This window comes from Kogia breviceps, chromosome 8 (genome assembly GCF_026419965.1).
Source record: "Kogia breviceps isolate mKogBre1 chromosome 8, mKogBre1 haplotype 1, whole genome shotgun sequence".
NCBI lineage: Eukaryota > Metazoa > Chordata > Mammalia > Artiodactyla > Physeteridae > Kogia > Kogia breviceps.
In genome coordinates this window covers 19,481,909-19,501,628 of record NC_081317.1, presented here as the reverse complement: position 1 = coordinate 19,501,628, position 19,720 = coordinate 19,481,909, and the positions used below count along the sequence as shown (strand labels likewise).

At 55.7% G+C, this 19,720-nt stretch overlaps 1 protein-coding gene across 4 annotated transcripts in view; it reads right to left on the bottom strand.

Annotated features, from left to right (window-relative positions):
- Nucleotides 1-900: 900 nt before the first annotated feature.
- WHRN (whirlin) overlaps nucleotides 901-19,720 on the bottom strand; it is a 91,482-nt gene continuing 72,662 nt past the window's right edge. The window contains exons 7-13 of one of the 4 annotated variants that reach the window (XM_059071316.2): nucleotides 19,323-19,532; nucleotides 16,375-16,407; nucleotides 6,758-6,829; nucleotides 4,994-5,531; nucleotides 2,664-2,845; nucleotides 2,042-2,164; nucleotides 901-1,769 (exon numbers count right to left, since the gene is read on the bottom strand). In XM_059071316.2, the coding sequence (XP_058927299.1) occupies nucleotides 1,587-1,769; nucleotides 2,042-2,164; nucleotides 2,664-2,845; nucleotides 4,994-5,531; nucleotides 6,758-6,829; nucleotides 16,375-16,407; nucleotides 19,323-19,532 (1,341 nt within the window). In that variant the 3' untranslated portion in view covers nucleotides 901-1,586. The remainder of the gene's footprint in view (nucleotides 1,770-2,041; nucleotides 2,165-2,663; nucleotides 2,846-4,993; nucleotides 5,532-6,757; nucleotides 6,830-16,374; nucleotides 16,408-19,322; nucleotides 19,533-19,720) is intronic. The other 3 variants (XM_059071317.2, XM_067040895.1, XM_067040896.1) reach the window with 3 other exon arrangements.

The following is a 19,720-nucleotide window of genomic DNA, read 5'->3' as shown; positions in this document are numbered from 1 at the left end:
CAGAGAAAGACTGGGGATGAAGGAAATGGGCACGCAGGCTGGCAGCGGGGCTGTGTAGCAGAACAGTTTTTGGCCCCCTCCCCTCCCCGCTCCCCCCATGGGTTTTTGCTTCTAACACCCACTGCCCTTGGCTCCTGGACCAGCTTGATCTGCACAGATAGAGGGTGGGAAGTGATTGGGAATTCACTGCCTCTCCCCTCTCCCCCCAGACCTTGTCCAAAGACTGACAACTTGAAAGCCCTGTCCCCTTGCCCTGAGTGGGGACAACTCTAGGCCAAGCTTACACTCCAGTGTCCCCCGTGGGATCAGGCTGCCACTGTCCTCCCAGGACTTTGCCTGTAATCACATCCTGCTTGGCTTCCTCACCTTCCCTTCTGATTCCCCCATTGCTATACTGGACTCTCCACCACACTTCCTTAATGAATCACCTGCACACACATCCGAATCTCAGAGTCAGTTTCTGGGACCCGCCCTAAGATAGGCCACCTCTCTGGAGATCTGGACCAGGGCTCGAACCCGTGTCCCCTGCATTGGCAGGCAGACAATATTTTAAAACATTCATGTACATTGTGCATTCTGCCTCATAACATAAATGTGCACTTAAAATATTACTATGTAAGTTTCAGGGGTCCAGCGTTACAGTTTAACAGCTATATATGCCTGTGTATTTTGAGCTAAAAATATCTGTAAATCACCTTCAAGGAAGGTGTTCCAAAGATGTGGCTGTGGCTCCAGTGCCCCTGCATACCTGCTGTGTGACCCAGATTGAGCCAAGGAGGGGCAGGGAAAATGTGATATTCTGGGTGCATCCATCTGTCCTACCGTCCCCTCTCCACGTCAAGCAGTCAAAACGCCAGCCACACAGGCAGGCCACATAGCACGCCGGGTCCTAATCTTGTTCAGATCTCTTTATTGAAAAATTAAAGTCATAAGCTCTGTATATAAATACACTGACGACGCTGGTCACCTGCAAGGCCTCTGGGATAGGCTAGGGGTGTGGTGGGAAGCTGGGGCCCTGGGGTATCCAGGGGTGTGGGATGGAAATAAATAATAAATACCGTGGAGGATGAGGAGCTAGGAGGAACGGGGTTGTGAATTGGGGGGGGTGCTCGATGCTTATTTGTGGCACTGAAGGTCCTGCAAGATGCCGCCCTGGCTGGGGGCTGTGTCTACGGATTCTCATGTCACTTCACTCCAGACAAAAGCTCGGGCATCTGGGGATGGGCCAGGTCCTAGCTGGCCGGGGGGCAGCAGGGCCTCCACGCAGCCCAGAGTTCCAGGCCCTGGGAGGCCTCAGGTGAAGACAGAGGCGCTCCACCCTTCCCCTTAGTTTCTTCCCTTCCTGAGGTTTCATGCTTATACTGAGTGCTTACTGTGTACTGGGCATTGCACCAGACCCCGACCTGACCTTCTGTTTGCCTCGCCCAGCTCTTTTTTTCCCGGTTCTGGTCCAGTGGGCCAGGAAGGAGTGGAGGGATGTCTTCCTGCTACCCTGGCCATGCAGCCCCGGCCCCTGAAGGAGCTCAATAGTGCCAGGAGGGGAGGAAGGACCAGGGCCAGGGGCTGGGCAGCGGTGGAAGGCCCCCCTAGAGCATCACATTGAACTCGGTGACCAGAAAGTCGATGTAGTCGTGAGCCTTGCTCTTGAAGGCCTCCGCGATGATGCGCGCGGCCTCCCGATGCTCCTTGCCCCGAAGCGTCACCCCGTTCACTTCCAGGATCACGTGGCCCACCTTGAGCTGCCCACAGTTGTGGGCAGAGCCGCCTCGCTGCAGGAGTGAGACACAGGGCGTGAGCACAGGGGGTGCCTGAGGGCTAGGCCAGCCTGGCCTTGACCACCCACCAGACAGCCAGGCAGCCACAATCTGGTGTCCACTGCCCTCGTTAGGAAAACTGTGGCTCAGCGAGAGCAAAGGCGGTATGAGCCTGGGTCTGCCCCTGGGTGCTGGGTCATCTCTGGGCATGGCAAATCCCTGGGGATGCTGAGAGGGGGACCGTCAGGGGTAGGGAGACGCGGTCAGGCAAGTCCCCGGCGAAGTACCTGAATCGTGACGATCCTAGGCAGGGGCTGGCGGGTGTTGGCGCCGCCCTCGATGGCAATGCCCAGGGTGGCTGCATTTTTCTTCACGCGGACCAGGGTGGAGGTGGGCTCCAGGAGTCCGGGCTGCAGGTGTGAGAAAGGAAACCAGTGACAGGCCTCCTGGGTGGACAGGCCTGGCCTGGGGGCTGGACCAGCCATGACAGGCCTCTGGGTCAGCCCCGTGTCGGGAGCCTGCAGTGTGCGAGCACTAAGCACAGCGCTTGGTGTTCTCAGCTCTCTAATTCTGAGGCTCGGGAGGTTAAGGGGCTGGCCCAAGGCTGCCTGGGGGTGACACCGGGACTTGAATACAGCCCGACTGCCTCGCCACCACATCACGTCAGGACTGAGCTTAAAGATCCTTGAGACCCACCTTGAGCACTTGGCTTGTCTGTGTCAGTGGCCAAGGGAGGGCCTTCAGACTCTGAATACAGCGGTCTTTCCAGACACCCACATCTCTCCAGTGACAGGGGGCTCACTACCTACCCTGTGGTTACTTGTCAAGTTGAACCCTGCTCAGGACCTCCTGTTCTTCACCTGGGACCGGCCTCGCCCTCCCCCTCTGCACCCCCCACTCCTCGCTCACCGGTTTGGCGGCCCCCTCGGTGGTCCTGTCGTTCCGAGGCGTCTCCTTGCTACCCCTGCTCTTGGTGGATACCACCTGTCTGCCTCGGCCTGGGGCGCTGGCTTCTGCCTCGCCGGCGTCCACGCCACTGTCCTCGCTCAGGGTCTGCCCACTGTCCGAGAGCTGGGAGAGTGTGGAGGCTGCTGGGAGTGGGGACAGGGGGAGAGGCATGGTTTACAGCTGGGGCTGGCGGGGGCTTCCTGGAGGAGCTGAGCGACAGGCTGGAAGGCTGCGGATTCTCTGGGCAGAGACTTCCTGCCACCCTCTCACCTACTGAGACCTGCCCTTCCAGCTGGGTCTGGCTCCAAGGCCACCACTTCCAGGAAGTCTGCTTTGACTGCCCCTGGCATAATGATTAAAACAGAACTTAGGAGGCAAACCCAGCCTACAGATACGGGCTTTGTTTTGCTTTATTTTTTTATTTTATTTTTTAAACTCTCACAGTGTTGGCAATTTTGTTTGTTTGTTTTTGTTTGTTTTGTGTGTTTTTTGCGGTACGTGGGCCTCTCACTGCCATGGCCTCTCCCGCTGTGGAGCACAGGCTCCGGACGCACAGGCCCAGAGGCCATGGCTCACGGGCCCACCCGCTCCGCGGCATGTGGGATCCTCCCGGACCGGGGCACGAACCCGCGTCCCCTGCATCGGCAGGCAGACTCTCAACCACTGTGCCACCAGGGAAGCTCTGTGTTGTCAGTTTTTAACGAAGGACCAACACATTCGAATTGGGAGATTTCGCACAAAAATTAAATTCCAAGCTTCTTGGGGGAAAAAAAAAAAAAGGAAGGTCTGCCATGGTTGGTCTGTGTCCCTGCTGACCCCACCTGGCCTGAGCTGAGTGATGGGCACACGCCCTCTGGTTTAACAGTCAAACCCAAGCTGCTTCACTATGTGTGTAACGGCTTGGCCCCTGAGTTTGAGACACTCTGGAGTCTGGCAGGTGGGGTTTGAATCCTCTCTGACCAGCTGCGCAAACCTGGGCAAGTTACACAGCCTCTCTGAGCCTCCATGTTCTTGTTCTAACCCGGGAGCAATGATGCCTATCCCATGGCGTTATCATAAAGACTAACAGACACAATGTGTTGGGTGAAGCAGCCAGGAGAACAGGCTTATGCTAGATTGCCCGGCCCCACAATTACATTCCGTGCCTCAGTCTCTTCATCTGTAAAATGGGGATAATAACAGTCCAGCCTCACAGAGCTGTTGGGAGGATTAGATGAGTTACTAATATCGGCAAGGTCCCTAGAACAGTGTTCCTGGCACACAGAGAGTGCTGTACACCTGTTAGCTTTATTATCATGTGTGTCCGGCTCAGTGCCAGGTCTGGAGCGATCCACCTATGATAGCTCAGGTTTCTCTCACCACATCCTGCCTGCTCTTCCCTTAGCTGCCTTCCCTCAGTGAGCTACTGAATGCAGGGACCCCGCATTCTGCAACCTAGTCTGGCCGCTGCTTGCATACAGCAGGTGCTCAGTAAATGTCCCCTGACCTGGCTGGCCACCTTCCCTGGCCAAGGCTGTCCCACACATCACCTTAGCCACAAGATGGCAGCAGAATCCAACAAAACGTACCCAACTCACTAATAGGAGGGAGGGGGTCCAGGGCCTGCGGAGGGCTCAGCCTAACGGAGTGGAGAGCCAGCTCTACCATTCCTGCCACCTCCCCAGCTGGACAACCTCTGGAAGCTCAGGGCATGCGGCCTCGGGCTGGCCTCCCAGGTGTCTGGAAGGTCGAGCCCGCACTCTGACCCTGCAGCCCCAGGTCAGGAGACCTCCAGGGGTCCAGAGGCTGCAATTTCAATGCCCACCTGTCCCCCAGCACCTGCTCTGTGCCTGGCACTGGGGGACAGAGATCACAGAAGGCACCCCTGGCCTGAACAGGCTCAGTCTTCTTGGGGAGACTTGTAGGTGAGTGCAGGATGACCAGGTCTGGGGCCCCTGGAGGAGGAGCCCGACCCTTACAGCCACCTGGCAGGACTGTCACTGTTATCTCCTGTCCCCGATGGGAAAGCATGGCAGCCTGTCCACAGTCACACAGCCAGTAAAGGCAGGGCGGGGACTCACATTCCCACCTCTGCCTCCAGAGCCCCTCAGTGCGGGATTGGGCTCGGGACCCCGTTCCCTGGACCCCCTGACCGTGAGGGGGGAGGCCTGGGCTCGAAGGCCCCTCACTGGGTGAGCATCTGGTCCCACCTTGGCTGTGTTGATGGGCAGGTCAACGTAGGGGGGACAGGGAGCCCCTAAGATGACACAGCAGCACCCTGAGCCCAGCCCGCCAGGGTCTGCGGTACTCACTGCGCGTCTGGGGCAGCGCCCTCACTTCGTTCACGTCGGGCTCACTGTCTGGGCGGTGCACCTCCACCATGACAAAGTGCTGGTTCGTGCCCGTCTGGTCTGGGTGGCCGGACGGGGAGGGTGGCGGAAGGCTGCCGCCCGCCAGCGTGGCCTCTGCAGGGGGGCTCTTCAGGTGCGGGGGTGACTGGACCCGCGGGAAGGGGCCAATGGGGTGCTGGTTGACCAGGGCCAGATGGGCGTCCAGCGGCCTCTTGGAGCCGGGGTTGGCCGGGGAGATGGAGGCGTAGATGGGGGAGGAGGGCGAGTCCTGTGCTGAGGAGGCCTCTGGGGCGGGGGAGGTGCCCGCCGGCGGGCTGCGGTTCCGCGGAGCAGAGAAGACGATGCCCGCATGGGAAGACGCGGAGGAAGGCGGCTGGAGGTCCTCTCTGCCCGGCTGCCTCATCTGGTGGATCAGGTGGTCGTGGCCTTGGGGCAAAGGTGATGGGGGAGGAGGTGGCTTGTAGCTAGGCAGTCCCTTGGAGGTGGACTTGACATCATCCTGCCAAAAGACCCAACAGGAGTAGGAGTCAGAGCCCATCGTGCCTGTTAGAGGGGAGACCTGAGCGCCCCAGTGCTCCAGGCCCCGGCTGCAATTCCGTCCCTGCTCTATCAGCTCTTGGCCACGCTGCTCTGAATAATGCAACACCCGAGTGGAAAACTTCTCCCTGCATCTCAGCAGCTGATAAGCGTGGGGATCTTGGCGGGAGTCTCTGGGGATGGCATCATTACCTTTGGGAACTTAAGTTCTTGGCATTAGCCAGGGCTTGTCACAGGGCACGGGACTTAATTAGATGCAGGATGCAGAGATGGAAAACAAAAAAGGCCTTTCTTTGGCTTTTCTTTTTAAGGGATTATCATAGCTTCTGGAGACAGGAGGTGTGACAGGACTGATGGGAAAGAGTGGGTAGAAGGTGGACAGACATGGGCTGGGATGCTGTGTGGCCCTGGGCAAGACACAGCACCTCTCTGAGTGCACCTCTGGGCAACGGGGAAAACTGCACCTACCCAGCAGAGTCGTGGGGAGGTGAGGGGCAGCGTGTGTAATGCATTAGCAAGGGGCCTGGGACCCGGCAGGTGCCTGGTGAGTGGCAGGTCCTGTCATCACTATGCCCCGCTCCCTGGCATCCAACATTGGCACAGGTCTGATGGCCTTGCGGGCACTGCTCCAAATTCTTTACTTAGTTTAATTAATTTACTCCTTGCCACAAACTTATGGGGTAGTCCACTATTATTACCCCCATTTTTACAGATGGGAAAACCGAGGCACAGAGAAGAAACTTGCCCAAAGTCACACAGTCAGTGGCAGAGAGTGGGATTTGAACCCCAGGCAGTCTGGCTCCAAAGCCCAGGCCATTTAAGAGTTATGTGGGTCAGATCACAAGGCAACGCTACCCGGACTGCTGATGCGCACGTGTGGGCAGGAGGTCACGTTTAACTCCCTTTTCCAGTGCAATCACAGGGCCTCCTTGAGGAGCTCTCGCCACACACTTGATGCTTCAGTACTTGCTATGACAATGTTCAGATAACATATCAAAAGTAACACCAACTCGGCAAATAGTCAAACAGCCTGACAGCCCTGCCTAAAGTCCCCAGAACTAGCTGAGAGCTCACAGCTGAGGGCCTCTGTCTCCTTCCTGTGGCTCTCACCGGGGAGCCAGCCCCCAGGGTCTCAGGCAGACCCGGGAGGGCAAAACACAATGAAAGGGCCAGAGAGGGTCTTATTACCAGGGAGACGTCTGAGAGGGTGTTCATATTGCCCTGGACGGCCTCCCCAGTCTCCTCCAGGTCCAGAGTGTTCTAGAACAGAGAAGAAAGCCATGTGAGCAAATACAAACTGAGAGGGAAAAAAACACTTTGCTCTCTGGGACACCAACTCTACATGCCCTGAGACACCTTTGTGCTGTGGTTTGAGTTTCTCCTGACCTGCCCGACTCCGTGGGAATTTACTTTACACATTAAAATTAATGTCGATTTCATTTGGAAATCAATTTCAAGGATGTCAATTTCTTGGAGACTTTCCAGGCCTCTCCCGAGCTATGTGCCGATGCTGTTATGTGCGGATGCTGTTATGTGCGGATGCTGTTATGTGCGGATGCTGTGGCTTGGCTCTGGCCTTGACTGGGATTTCCTGTAGCTCATCCCGTGCTCAACACTCTCAACGCCTCCAAAACCCAAGGGTTCTCTCTCCACTGCTCCCGTCAGGATCCCAGGGAGGTGTGAAAGTGGCAAAATGCAGATGAGAGGTGGATGGGGAAAGTCTCTCTCTCTTTTAATTTTAATGGTTTTGTGCTGTGGGGGAAGGGGGAGAGGGTTACGGTTTCCATGGAGCTTATTTTGCAAAGATGTTCATTTCTTCCTTTCCTACCTCCCCAGAAGCCTAATGCTCCCTCAGGTGACACGAAGCTGCCATCTCCAGCCACCCCGGGATGCCCAGCAGTGCTCCTCTCTTATGCTGGGCTCCTGAGGGCTCAGCAGAGCTACCTCCCTCCACCTCACCTGGCCCAGGATGGCAAGGCGCCTCCACGACCATCACCGGGCTCAACTCTCAAGTTCAGGGATCGATACTGAGCAGTTTCAGTGCTCCAGACCGAGGGCCTGGGGACACAGAGGAGGTGAGACACCGCCCCTGCCTTCAATAGCTTAGAGAGAGTGGGGTGGACACAAAAAAGCAAGGAGGAGATTGCACAGGGTGAGGAGACACAGGCATATAATGCAGCTGGAGGGGTCATCCGGGAAGGCTTCCTGAAGGAGCGAGCACAGCTTAAAGCTGGGCAAAGGAAGGAGTGATGGGTGTTTCAGAGGGAGGGGTGTGCATTAAGCAGGAATAGAGGATGCTTGAGAATCTTCGGGTGGTTCCACATGAGTCAAGAGCTGCTTAGACCTAAGCCTGAGGGCAGGGTCACCATGGAGATGTGGTCAGGTTTGCCTCCTAAGAAGATTCCCCTTTGCTCACTTCCTCTCTCCAGCCACGCTAGAGCCACGCAGGCATGTCAGGGCCTTTACAATTTACACTGGCTGTTCCTTCTGTCTGGAACATGCTTCCCCGGGACTATCCACAAGGCGTGATCTGTTTGCTCACCTCCTTCAAGACCTTACTCAAATATCACCTCCTCAAAAAGGTCCACGCTGACAACCCCACCTAAAATCACAACCCCCACCCCTGCCCTGCTTTATTTTCCTCCTTTGCACTGATCACTATTCTTTACCCAGCAGCCAGGATATAATCTTGAAAGGTAAATCAGACAGTGTCCCTCCCTAGCTCATAATCCCTCCAGGGTCTTTCCATTTTACGCAGAGGAAATTCCAAACTCTGCCTTCACTGTGCCTGGTGACTGGGCCCTTTCTTGCTACTCTTCCAACGGGATGGGATGGTTCCTGCCCCAGGGCCTTTGCACTCACTGCTCTGCCTGCACTACACTCCTGACTCACCCTCTCACTTTATTTAGTTCTGACCTTAGTGAGGCCTTCCCTGACCAGCCCTGTTTTCAAACAGCACCCCTCTCCAACCCCCCCATACCACCTCTGTCTAACCCTTGACCCTGCTTCGTTTTTCTGTATAGATTTATAACCACCTGATCAGATACTATTGATTTGCTTCTTGTTTGTCTCCCCACTAGGATAACTCCTCAAAGGCAGGACTTGTGACTACCTAGTCCCTACTCTATCCTCAGTGTTCAGGATAGTGGCTGCTTGGTAAATATTTACTAAGCAAATTAATTAATCCACGAATGAATCAATGGGTGAATGAATTAATCAGTGACCATGGCTGTCACAGGGAGGAGGCCCGAGCAGGCAAAGAATTGAGCAAGGTGGCTACGGTAGGTCATGGAGAGCAGTAATGGTGGCTTGAATGAGGGTGAAGGCAGCAGGTGGATGGGAGAAGCCCCCTGACTCCATACCCCTAGGGCAGAGGCTGCCAAGTCACTCCACACTGACCCCCATCTCATATGAGCCTCCTGAAGCCTTGAGCATTCTGGGTGGGCACAGGGCACGTGGGCAGCCATGGGAATCCATCAACCTACAAGATGCCCCGCCCTCCTGGCCCTGAGCCTTTCTCACCCAGGGCTCCTCATCTGGTCCTGTGATGCCTCAGGACGTTGTCCTGGGGCAACGTCAGGCCAGGACAACTGCCTTGTTTTATCAACGAAGCTGAGGCTTACGTGCAAACCTCAGCTTCCTGACCTCTCCCGCTCTCTCCAACACCATCTCCTGCACACCACCTCACAGGAAGACGCCCCGACAGCTTCGGTGATGCAAGCATGGGGGGCTCCTTGAGGAGGGGAGGGTTGCTCTTTCACACACTGATTAGTGGTTCTGGCTTTTCTGAGATCACACCAAGCTCCGCCACTCACAGGTGAGTGACACTGGGCAAACCACTGAAGTGCTCTGGGCCTCAGTTTCCTCATCTTTAACATGGGTAAACAGCAGTTCCTCCCTCATGGAGTTGATGCATTAACACCTGAAAGATGCTCAGAACAGAGCCTGGCACAATATAAGAGGGGAGGTTATCAGAAGCCTGGGATCTTGCAAATCTGCCCTAGGAACCAAATGGGTACACAACGTGCCCTGGCCCATGTGAGCACTTCGATGGAAAGAAACAGTAATCCTTTCATATACCCCCTCCTCCAAAACCGTAATGAGTCCAGTGCTCCCAGGAAACAGTCCAGCTGGGCAACACAGACCATCTAGGATGAAGGTGAACGGCGAGGCAGGTTACGTGCAGTGACTTCCCAAGACTCGGCAGTTACTGCCTTGGCCTCAGCGGGAGGCCCCAGGGGGTCATCGACCTGGAAGGTGCCTACAACCAAAGACAAGAGGGACCTCCATCACCTCAAATGTAGCTAGCCACTGCCACCTGCCCCCAAAATTCACCTTGTAGGCACCTGGGGGCTTAGATGACCGTCCACGGCTGGACAGAAGACATGGGATTCTGTCCTGTTCTGGCACATCAGGAGCTTTGAATATTCATTTGGTTAATCAACAAGCACTTATCAGGCAGCCTTGACTCATGAGGAAAGCTCATGGGGGTAAAAGGTGAGCAGGCCACCGTGTCCCCAACACCCAGCAGAGGGCCAGGCATGGAGGAGCTGCCCACAAACTCTTGTTCGGGATCACTGATGGGGCTGGCGGTGTATGGGGCCCACGGGAGGCGGCAAGGAAGGATCCTGATCCTGACAACACAAGCACGTTTTGCCGAGCGCTACAGGGAGGGCGTGACTTTCTCTTAGAGAGAAGGACATCAGAGAACTCCAGACTGTGGCGGGCCTACTGCATGCCAGACCCCTGCTGGATGTTTTCCTTCCATGATCTCATTGATTCTCCCAACGACCCTGTAAGGCAGGCACTCTGACTGTCCCTGCTCACATCTTTTACACTGAAGCTCAGAGAAGGCAGTGACTTGTCCAAGGCCACAGGGCCATTCTACAGCAGATCAGTTTTCTAACCCATGTCAAGGTGACCCCAAAGCCCATGCAACCTTACCCTGACCCCAGAATTGAATAGGGTCCTGATACTATAGGAACCAAAGGGCCCCAGGAGAACCCTCTCTGAAACAAGAGAGAACACAGCCGTCGCTGGCCCCTGGCCTCAGTCATTCCCAGCTGTTAGTGGTATCCTGGAGCCAAGATGGAAGGCAGGGATGGAGAGGTGGAAGGGTGAGGGTGGATCAGGACAGACATCCGGCCCTGGGAGGAAGGCCTGAAGTGGAGCAAATGGCAGACGGGTTGGAGCCCAGCCCTGCCAGTCTCCATCTGCTGAATCCAGACGCTCAGGAGCCCCGAGGCCCCGAGCCCTGTTCCTTGTGCATCTGAAATAGCTGCAGACAGCAGGCTAAGAACCCGGGGGATGCGTCAGCAGAAACGCTTCTGGAACAGGCTTCGAGAGGAGGATCAAGGTCAGAGCTCACGAAGGAGCCCGTGCGTCCTGGCCTCCTCCCCACCCCGCCCCCCCTCGGCCCCAGCTGCTTGGGCCGCCCTCCTCCCGCACCCACTGAGGCCAGAGACCAGCTAAGGGTTTAAACCTGGCGGCTCAATTAATCCTGCCAGGTGGGACCCTTCATCAATTCTACAGCTGAGGTGACTGAGGCTCAGAGAGGGGAGGCCACCTGCCCAAAGTCACACAGCAAGGACGGAGCAGGAAGCTGAACCCTATTCAAGGTCTGACTCTGTTATCCAGACTACTTCCCGTGAGAGCCAGGATGCCCTCAAGACCTGCTGCCGTTGCCCCCCCCACCTCCTTCCTCCTCAAATCTGTGGCGGTCCAGCAAATCCCCTTCCTTTCAAAGAGAACTCCTTTTCATCTGAGTTTGCCCAGTCAGGGCTCAGATTCCCCAGGGCCTGCTTTGAGGGAACTGTGGGGGAGAAAACGAAATGAAATCATAAGGGGCAAATCACCTGTGCTTGCCTCTGCTAGATGGACTCGTGATCCTGGAAAGGGAGGCCCGTAAGGCCGTGTGTGGCCCGGGTGCCACCTCAGCAAAATGAGGCCCTCCTTTCCCCTGCCCTCTTTCCCTCCCCTCTCTCCAGCCCAGTTCGGGGCTCCTCTGCCTGCACCCTCTCATTATGATGGGAGGGCTCTTACATAAGGGTGCTCTTTTCAGCTCTTCGTTCTTCTTGCTTCTTTACTCTGATGTCTGGACTACAGGCTCCCCCCACCTCCACCCCAAAATGCACCAGAGGCCTGGGGCTGGGAGTGCCCTCCCCTTTCTGTCAATGGGCAAACTGAGGCACAGAGTCACAAAGGCTTCCACAAGGTCAGCAGTGGAGGCCGCTGAGAGGAAGAGGACAGAGGGAGAGAGAAACTAGAGAGGGAGGAGCGAGAATAAGAGCTGGGGAAGAGGAGCTTGTCACAGCCGGTAGAGCCAGAAAGTCCTGGGGTTCCTGGGGGGGCAGGGGGCTGCCCAGAGTGAAGGGGACAGGTCTGGGGGTCCAAAAGGATCAAGTGGCCAGACCCTGGGGTGATGGCCGTGCTGCTGGAGACAGATCATGCTGTCCCAGCCTCTCCGAGCCCGGGGCTTGGGTGGAAGTCTGGAAGCTGGAGGGGAGGGCAGAGGAGAGGACAGCGAGAGAAACAAACCTCAACACAGAGGGCTGGAACCTGCACTCGCTGGCGAGGCTGAGGCCATGGGAGCTGGCACTGGGCCTTTTAGCAGCTTGTCCACTCCTGCTACCATGTTTGGCCACCAAACCACAGAAGCAGGAAAGCCCCCGGGAAGATGGTGCACGGAGCCCTCCCAAGAGGTGGGTCTTACTGCCTTGTCCCAGCACAGCCCGCATTTCCTTCTGCCTCCACGCATCTCCCTCCCAATGGTCTTAGGAAAAGGATGTCATTCAGTGGACAGACAGGGTGACCCAGAATCTCCAGGTCAGGGACGGAAGAGCCCTTAGGACAGGCATTGGAAAGCGGGGCTCCAGGAGGGAGTCAGAAGCCGGTGAACCTGGCTGGAGGAAAAGCCTGCATCTTTTCATTAACCTCTAACCAAAATGTAGCATCTCCTTCCTTTACGAACGGAGGCAACACAGCCCAGCCGAATCAGCAGCGCCTGTGACACTTGTCACAGATCTTTCGTAGCACATGGCAGAGGCTGCAAAGCCTCATTTATGCTCATCACGGCCTGACAATTACAGCTGTTACCGACCTGCTGTCAGACCTTGTTACTCGGAGTGATGATAAAGAAGCACACGTTTTACCTTTAGAGGCAGGGGCCCCACCTCCAGCACCCTTTAGCAAGCCTGGGGAGCCCCTTTCCAGGTACTTGAGAGGCCTAGACTGCAAAACCTCTCAAATCCAGGAGGAAGAGGGCTGTGGGTAAGGCTAGGGCAAGTTCTACTGCCACCCCGACCTCAATAGCATCTGCTCCATGGGTACAAGGCTGGTTTTGGCCTTTCAGCCCCTTTTTCCTCTGCAGTGCCCTTTGCCAGCCTTCAGAATATCAACAGAATCGGCTCCTATATAGTCCACACCTGTAAGTCCACCCCTACTCTCACTCAATTCTCCACAACAACCGGTAGATGGCCGGCCTTATCAGCCCACTGTACAGATGCAGAAACTGAGGCTCCAAAAGCTTAAGTCGCCTGCCCAAGGTGACACGGCTACCAGCTGGGAGAGCCAACCCTGGTGTGTGGGATTCCAGAGCTTGTGCACTTAAGCCCTTCTACCACAGGCCTGCTCACACTAGATGAGGAATTCAAGAAATGTCGGGCAGGCCTTTCTTTTTTCACGCAGCTCTCCTGGCCGAAATCTTTATGGGAGGGGAATGATACCGTCTGGAGGCAGCCCAAAATTCCCAGGGCTGACTCTCTATTAGACAAATGGAAAATAAACACAATTTGTTGAAGGGGGAAGGCAGCAACTGATTTCCTTTGATCGATTGTGTCTGGTTCGAGGGAAAATGGCTGCAGAACGAGCCACGTTTAACCTGGGATTGATAATCGTGCAGCACGATCCAGGGAATTTGGGTTAAATGGAAACCGGCTCCAGCTGGGGCATCTGTCTGCGGCATGTGGGTCACAAGAGCCAGCCTCCTGCCCCCTTGCCGTCTGAATGCCAGAGCAGAGGACATTTTCCTACGATGTGGGAGGTAACTGTTCAGGAGGCTGGAACGTTAGAAGATGATCCTGGGTGGCCAGGGAATGAGGTTTCATTTCGGTTTCTGCTTCACATTTCCTTGAACTCTGCTCTGTGCCAAGCCCTGGGCTGGCAGTAGGGACACAGACAGGAGAAAGATGAGGCCCCTGCCTGACCCCACCAGCTTTCCCTGTGTACTGGGGAAGACACTCAGGCAGAGGTTAAAGCAACATGGCGGGCATTTTAATGGAGATGTGAAAAGCACGCGTGCTCCACGAGGGAAGGGATTTTGGCCATGAGCAAGAAATGTTTTTGGTTGTTGTCCATCCAGATTGTGGGGCATGTTTGTTACTCAGCATCCCTGCAGCAAAAGCTCACTAATACATGGTGGTGTTGCAGACCAGTGCCTGGCACTTAGCGGCAAATGAATTAATATTATTTTAAGCTCTCTCTCAGGAGGAATGATGCAGCCCTTGTTCAAATACACAGATAAGTGGTGGGAACACAGGGCTGCCATTCGTTGCCGTGCCTCCCCTGGAATATTTTCGAGAACCTCCTGACAAGAGGACTCTCAGAGTTGGAGGAGACTTGGGGGTCTGCGTGCATCGTACAGATGGGGAGACTGAGGCTGACGGTGAGTGAGGGGCTTTCCTGAGGGTGCACTGAGTGGTGGGGGCAGAGAGGAGGAAGGGTGTGGCCTCCTGACTCCCCGGATGGGCCTGCTGCCCTGCATTCTTGCAGAGGGGCTTCCAAGAGGAGGTTTCTGTCCTTGGCTCTGCAATGCAGGCAGCATGGGGTGTCCAGTCTGAGACCTGCTGTGGGTGTGGAGGAAGGGTGTTCCCAGGAGACACTGAGGCCCGGGCTGACCAGGCAGCAGAAAGAGCTGGCGCCTGCAGAGCCCGTCATCACGTCTCTTAACAGCTCAGGCTGCACGACCTCCCCAGGCCCTTCCTGGGAACGAACCTGTTTTTGGTTCAAACCCATCCCCGTCTGTTCTCAACAATCAGCGGCATCCTGGTGAACTAAGTCAGATCACGTCAGCCCCTGCTCTAACCTGCCAACGGCTCCCATCTCACTCAGACGCGAAGTCCAAGTCCTCAGCACATAATCCGCCACTGCCCTTCCCCTCGCTTACTGCTCCAGCCTCATGGCTTCCGGACTTTGCTCAGACACTCCAGGCATGCTCCCACCTTAGGGCCTTTACATTCGCTGTTCCCCAGCTGTGGGCAGGACCATCTTCCTCACCTTTTTCAGATCTCACGCAGGTGTCACTTCTTGACCATGCCACCCCCTCCCCAAGTCCCCTGTCCTGTTTCATTTTTCTCCTTAGCACTTTTTACCACTTAACGTACCGTGCATTTCAGTTATTTATATGCTTTAGCCTGTCATGCCTGCTCTACCTTAAATTCCATAATGGAAAGAATTTCTGGGCTTCCCTGGTGGCGCAGTGGTTGAGAATCCGCCTGCCGATGCAGGGGATACGGGTTCGTGCCCCGGTCCGGGAAGATCCCACGTGCCGCGGAGCGGCTGGGCCCGTGAGCCATGGCCGCTGGGCCTGCGCGTCCGGAGCCTGTGCTCCACAACGGGAGAGACCACAACAGTGAGAGGCCCGCGTACCACAAAAAAAAAAAAAAAAAAAAAAAAAAAGCAGAAGAATTTCTTTGTGTTTCTTTCACCACTGTATTCCCAGCACCTAGAACTGGATATAGCACATAGCAATCACTCAATTGATATTTGGCAACAGAACAGAAGAAAGAGAAAGAGGGAGAGAGGAGATAGACAGATAGATAGATAGATAGATAGTTAGACAGATAGATAATGCCTAGCAAGCATTATCCTTGAGCTGCTTCAGGGAAGAATCACAACCAGACTGCCGTGTTAACAGCACCAGCCCGGAGGTAAGCAGGCCTGGGTTTGAATCCACATTCCACTGTTCACTTGCTGAGCAATCTTGAGCAAGTCACTTCTTTCTAAGCCTCAGTTTTTCTTCTCCGTAAAATGAGGATCATAGCAGTACTTGCCACACCTAGTTACTGGGCGGGTCAAAGAAGATACAGTTGGAAAGCATTATCATAGTGTCATGGAGATGCTTGACAAATGCCAGCTGCTATTATTATTAATAAAGGCCCCAATTATGAATACGGACCAGGCTCTGCTCTATGCTGAGCGCTAGGGATTCGATGGTAACTCCAGACACAGCTGCTGCCCTCAAGCAGCCCACAGTCAAGGCGGGTAACCAGCCAGTCTTGTACAAATTATTGGAATACAATGACACAAGAGCCATAACAGCAAGAAGCCCAAGGGTCTGAAGGAGCCAGAGGCTCAAAGTCACCCTCCTTGAGAGGATCAGGGAAGTGTGCTTGGAAGAGGTGGCATGTGAGCTAAGGGCTGAAGCACACAGGAGCTAGCCAGGCCATGTGAAGTGGGAAGGGGAACACTCCAGACAGACAGATTGTGTGGCATATGCAAAGGCCGAGAGGTCTCTCAACAGCTCCACAGCACAGAAATTATCATCCTCATTTTATAAAACTCAGCTCAGAGAGGTGAAACTACTTCTTGAGGTCACACAGCAAGGAAGTGGCGGAGCTGGGATTTGAGAATGAACAGAGGGCATTCTCACCCCAGAGCCTGAAAAACCTGATGAACTGGCGAACAGGAGAGACAGTGAACACCAGGGCTGGGTGCGGGTGTAAGGAGGTGGGGGGAAGGCCCACAGTCCCCTGCCTCTGCCCCAGCTAAGGCACTCCCACGGCCCCACTTGGCAGGAAGGACGGTACCTCCATCAGGTCTATAAGCCACAGCAGCCGCTCCTGGGGAGGAAGGGTGGGCAAAAGGCAAAAAGAAAAATACATCAAATAAATATTAGGGATGGAATGGGCACAGCAAACCCCCTTCCCAAACACCCCCCACCACCACATACACACACACACACAAAAGCAAAATAAACAAAGGGATTCTCCAAGTCCCTTTTTTCTTTACTTGGGATGTTGTGGGCAAGAATAAAGAAGGGGTGAGGAAACCCCACTGCTACAATCAGCATGGCCTCGTTCTAACTGCCTCCTTGAAGGAAACCAGGGGCTCCTCACTGCTCTGCAGAAATGACACGTGTCCTTAAAAAGGGCCTTCAGGAGATGGTCATGCCCCCGGAGGCAATCCTGGGACCCTCTAGCAGTTGAGGCTAGCTAGGGTCATTATTCCCATTTGGCAGATGGGAGAACTGAGGCTAAGCAAAGGGAAGTGACTTGTTCAAGGTCACTCCTGCAACTGAAAGGCAGAGCCTGAAGGAGGACACTGTTCAGAAGCCTCGATCAGAGAAGACCCAGATTTCAGGGAGGCCCAGGCCCCGTGGTGGCAGAGAAGCTCAGCGTCTGCAAACTGGAGCCCTGGGCTGTGCGTGTGGAGAGCACCCAGGGGGGATGAAGTTTGGAGGGGGAGTGGCAGATCCTCAGCCCAGTGCTTTCCAGAAGCCACCAAGTGCCTGCAAGGCCCCGGATACAGGGTGGTTTTTCCGGCCAGGCTGGGACAGGTCAGGAAGAACAGAGGTTTCCTCTGCCCTCGGGCTGTGGGCAGCATGTCTGGGATGTTACTCATCCTTTACTCCTGCCAACAAGCTGGGGAAAGCAGGACCGCTGCCCCAACGCAAGGAGGGAAACGGAGGCACTGCGGATCGAGGCAGCCTTTCCACATCGCCTCTCCTGCCTGTACGATGTTCTCTTAGCACCCACCTCCGAGGGCTCGCCCTGGTCTTGGTTAGTCCTGATCTGACATGCCCGTGCTATCCAGTGGGTCTCAAACTCATGGTTATTCCCATTTCAGAAGCTGGGAGACCCCTTCCATCTGTCCCACAAACTCCCTGCTCAAAATCATCCCGTGGCCTTTCTGAAGTCTGCCTTTCCCAGGGCGCTCCCATCCATAGAGAGGGCCTCTCCGGCAGGGCAGGGTCAACTGCCACAGCTGGGGCTCAGAGAGCCAGGGTCAGCGCTCCCCAGGTGCAGGAGAGACCCCCGGGCTGGGACAGGGTCATTGGAGGCCAGTGCTGAGCTGGGCTGGGACCCCTGCCCAGAGCCCTTCCTGGGTATAATAGTTACCCTGACTCCTCTTACTCCTGCAGCCTTGGCCTGCCATCAGGGTCTCGGGCTGCCATGGCCAGAGCCACCAAGGACCTCAGGTGATTTTACCCACAGGGAAATCAAGGCCCAGAGAGGGTGGGCTTAAACCTAAACCTCTTGCCTCCCAGGTTAGAACACACCCCATCCCACCCACTGCATTTCACACCCCTGATTCTAAAGGGACCATCCCAGAATTACAGTCCAAGTTTTAGAGCAGTGACTGATGGCTCCTGAAGCCCCACGTGGACGTCATCAAGCCAACCTCTGTGGAGTTGGACCCAGAGAGAAATAAACCCTCGGGCCAGGGCCCCCGCAGCCTGAAACCAGCTCATCACCTGTGCGCAGCCTGAAACCAGCTCATCACCTGTGCGCTACATCAGAGCCAAACATGCAGCCCCAGGCAGGAGGCAGTCTCCGCCCTGCCCCAGAAGTGATCTGCTCATCCTGAAGCATGACATCGCCTCCACTGCAGCTGCGTCCAGAGCCAGGAGGAATATGTGGCAGCTTCCTGGTCACCCCAGGAAGGTCGAGGACTCTTGGGGGATGAAGGTGACTTGGGATGGTAGGGATAGGAGGTAGAGGAGTAGAAGTTTCCCCAGAAACTCAGATCCCCAGAGCTAAAAAAAAAAAAAAAAAGCTATATTGGGAGCTGGAGTCCCCAAGGGAAAGGCACACATGCTCCAGGGCTGTCTCCTGGTGGCTGCAGGCTCATCTGTGCCCACTTCCCAGCTGTGTCTGCACGTGGACATCACTGCACTCTCAGACCTCCTGCTCCCCCAACAGGACAACGAACACAGTCTCACAGAGATTCCACCCATAAGAGCTCCCAGTTCAGTGTCTGGGAGTTATGGTGTTTAAGGAACTCGACTTTCCCACTCCCGTTCCACAGCAAAGGGGTGCTGAATGACTGACAAGACAGGAAAGGAGAGGACGGAGCCAAGCCGGCTCTCCTGACCTCCAGCTCCGGCTCTTCCCAATGCACGGACCTTAATAACTGGCTGTTTCCCATGATGGATAATAAGGCATTTCCTCTGCCCTTATCCTTGCAAAGGCCTCCAGGGGTTAATCTGCCTCTGAGAATGCTGGGGGCAGAGTCACACCATGAGATGGACCAGATGCTTTTCTAGGGGCTGGCGAGTCTGGGAGAAAGTCAGGCTGGGCTCTGGGGCTCCAGAGAATCAGGAGGGTATGTCTCAGGGAAGATCCCGGTCACCGCGACCACGACCACGAATGCCCTGTGTGGTCTCTCGTGGGATCCTCGCATGGACTGGCATTATTTTTTCTATCTGTCTCATGACCTGTGTTTTTCACCTTTCTCCCCCAGCCTGCACCCTATCCCCCAGACTGTGAGTGCCTGAGGCAGGGCCACAGCTGCCTTGTTCACCGGTTGTGTCCCAGAGCCCATGCCTGGCATGCAGCAGGCACCCAACAATTAGGAGGTTTTCACAGGTGAAAAAACTGAGGCTCAGAAAGGCAAGGCACAGAGCTGGCAAGGGGTCGAAGCCCAGCACAGACGCCCGGTGCTGGGATTCGAACCTGGATGGGTCTCACTCCAAAGCCGTTATCTTAACTCCCCTGCTGGCCATCAAGCCAGGGACGGGGCAGGGGCAGCTCACCCTGGCTGAGCTGACAGTGGTGGAGGTGCCGTGGCTGCCCGTGGACGAGCCTGTGTCGCTGCAGGAGACCATGGAGTAGGTGTCCCCGGCCACAGGGCCGGGGGGCTGCCGTGCCTTCATCGACTCGATCTCCCGCCTCAGCACCAGGTGGTCGAAGCGGTCCAGGTCTTGGGGGGAGATGGTACCTCTCACCTCAGAGAGGAGCAAGAACTGGAGGCAGGGACAAGCCGGGCACTCAGCAGGGAGCTCCACCAGCAGGTGGGACAGCCCCCTGCCACCCTAAATGACCTGCATGCAAACTTGGCCACTGGCCTCCCCTCCTTCACCCTCGTGGCTCCCCACTTTGTCCAAGCACCTTCGCCTGTACGCCGAGCCCGGCATCATCTGACCCCTGCTTC